The following is an 845-nucleotide window of genomic DNA, read 5'->3' as shown; positions in this document are numbered from 1 at the left end:
ACCACCACCACCATCATCATTACTATCATTCCCTCATCCCCATGACCACTCCCTCATGACCAACACCATCATCATCACTGTGATCATCACCATCATCACCACCACCATCACCATCTTCATCATCATCATCATCATTACCACCATCACCACCACCACCATCATTATAGTCACTGCCTCAACACCATGACCATTCCCTCATGATCATCAGCATTATTTCACCATCTTCACCACCACCACCACCACCACCACCATCTTACCATTCTCATTATCATGATCCTCACCACAGTGATCGTCCTCCTATCACGATCACCATCAAGATCATCACCATCATCACCATCCTCATAATCATCCCCATCGTCAACACCGCCTTGCATGGCACCTGGGCTATTCACATATCAAGATCAATCTTGTAATTCTATTTCTCTAGAATTTCCCAAAAACACCATCCACACCTTGTTTTTAATTAGGCACTTTGGTTTTTTTTGTTTTGTTTTGATCGGGAATGTCTTACGCCCCTCAAATCCTGGAGAGGGTCACACGTCTCCCCTCAGAGGCCTTTCTTCTTCCTCTGGGGTAGTAGTGGTTGGTGCAGGCATGCTGGTGGTCCAGGCCATCTCTACCACTCTCTTCATGGCCTCACCCAGCTGCCCCAGACCCCGGGCAGCCTCTACCAGCTGGGTCAGCCCCAGCAGCAGGGCTTGGCGCTCCTGCCGGTCCTGTTCCACGACCTGGGTCAGTCTCTGCAGCTGACCACCCACATCCCTCACGGCAGCCACCAGTTCCACCAGGGCAGGTGGCTCACAAGCCATGACCCTTACAGGTGGTGTTGGGGCCACACATGGACC

General features: G+C 51.4%; 1 protein-coding gene across 1 annotated transcript in view; it reads right to left on the bottom strand.

The window, feature by feature from the left end:
- Positions 1 to 441: 441 nt before the first annotated feature.
- The window catches only part of SSC5D (scavenger receptor cysteine rich family, 5 domains), a 29926-nt gene continuing 29522 nt past the window's right edge, over positions 442 to 845 (bottom strand). Inside the window, exon 13 of the mRNA XM_011997025.1 lies at positions 442 to 845. Coding sequence (XP_011852415.1) covers positions 534 to 845 — 312 coding nt within the window. The 3' untranslated portion in view covers positions 442 to 533.

This window comes from Mandrillus leucophaeus, unplaced genomic scaffold (genome assembly GCF_000951045.1).
Source record: "Mandrillus leucophaeus isolate KB7577 unplaced genomic scaffold, Mleu.le_1.0 Scaffold53, whole genome shotgun sequence".
In the NCBI taxonomy this organism is placed as follows: Eukaryota; Metazoa; Chordata; class Mammalia; order Primates; family Cercopithecidae; genus Mandrillus; species Mandrillus leucophaeus.
This window is presented reverse-complemented; position numbering and strand designations above follow the sequence as displayed.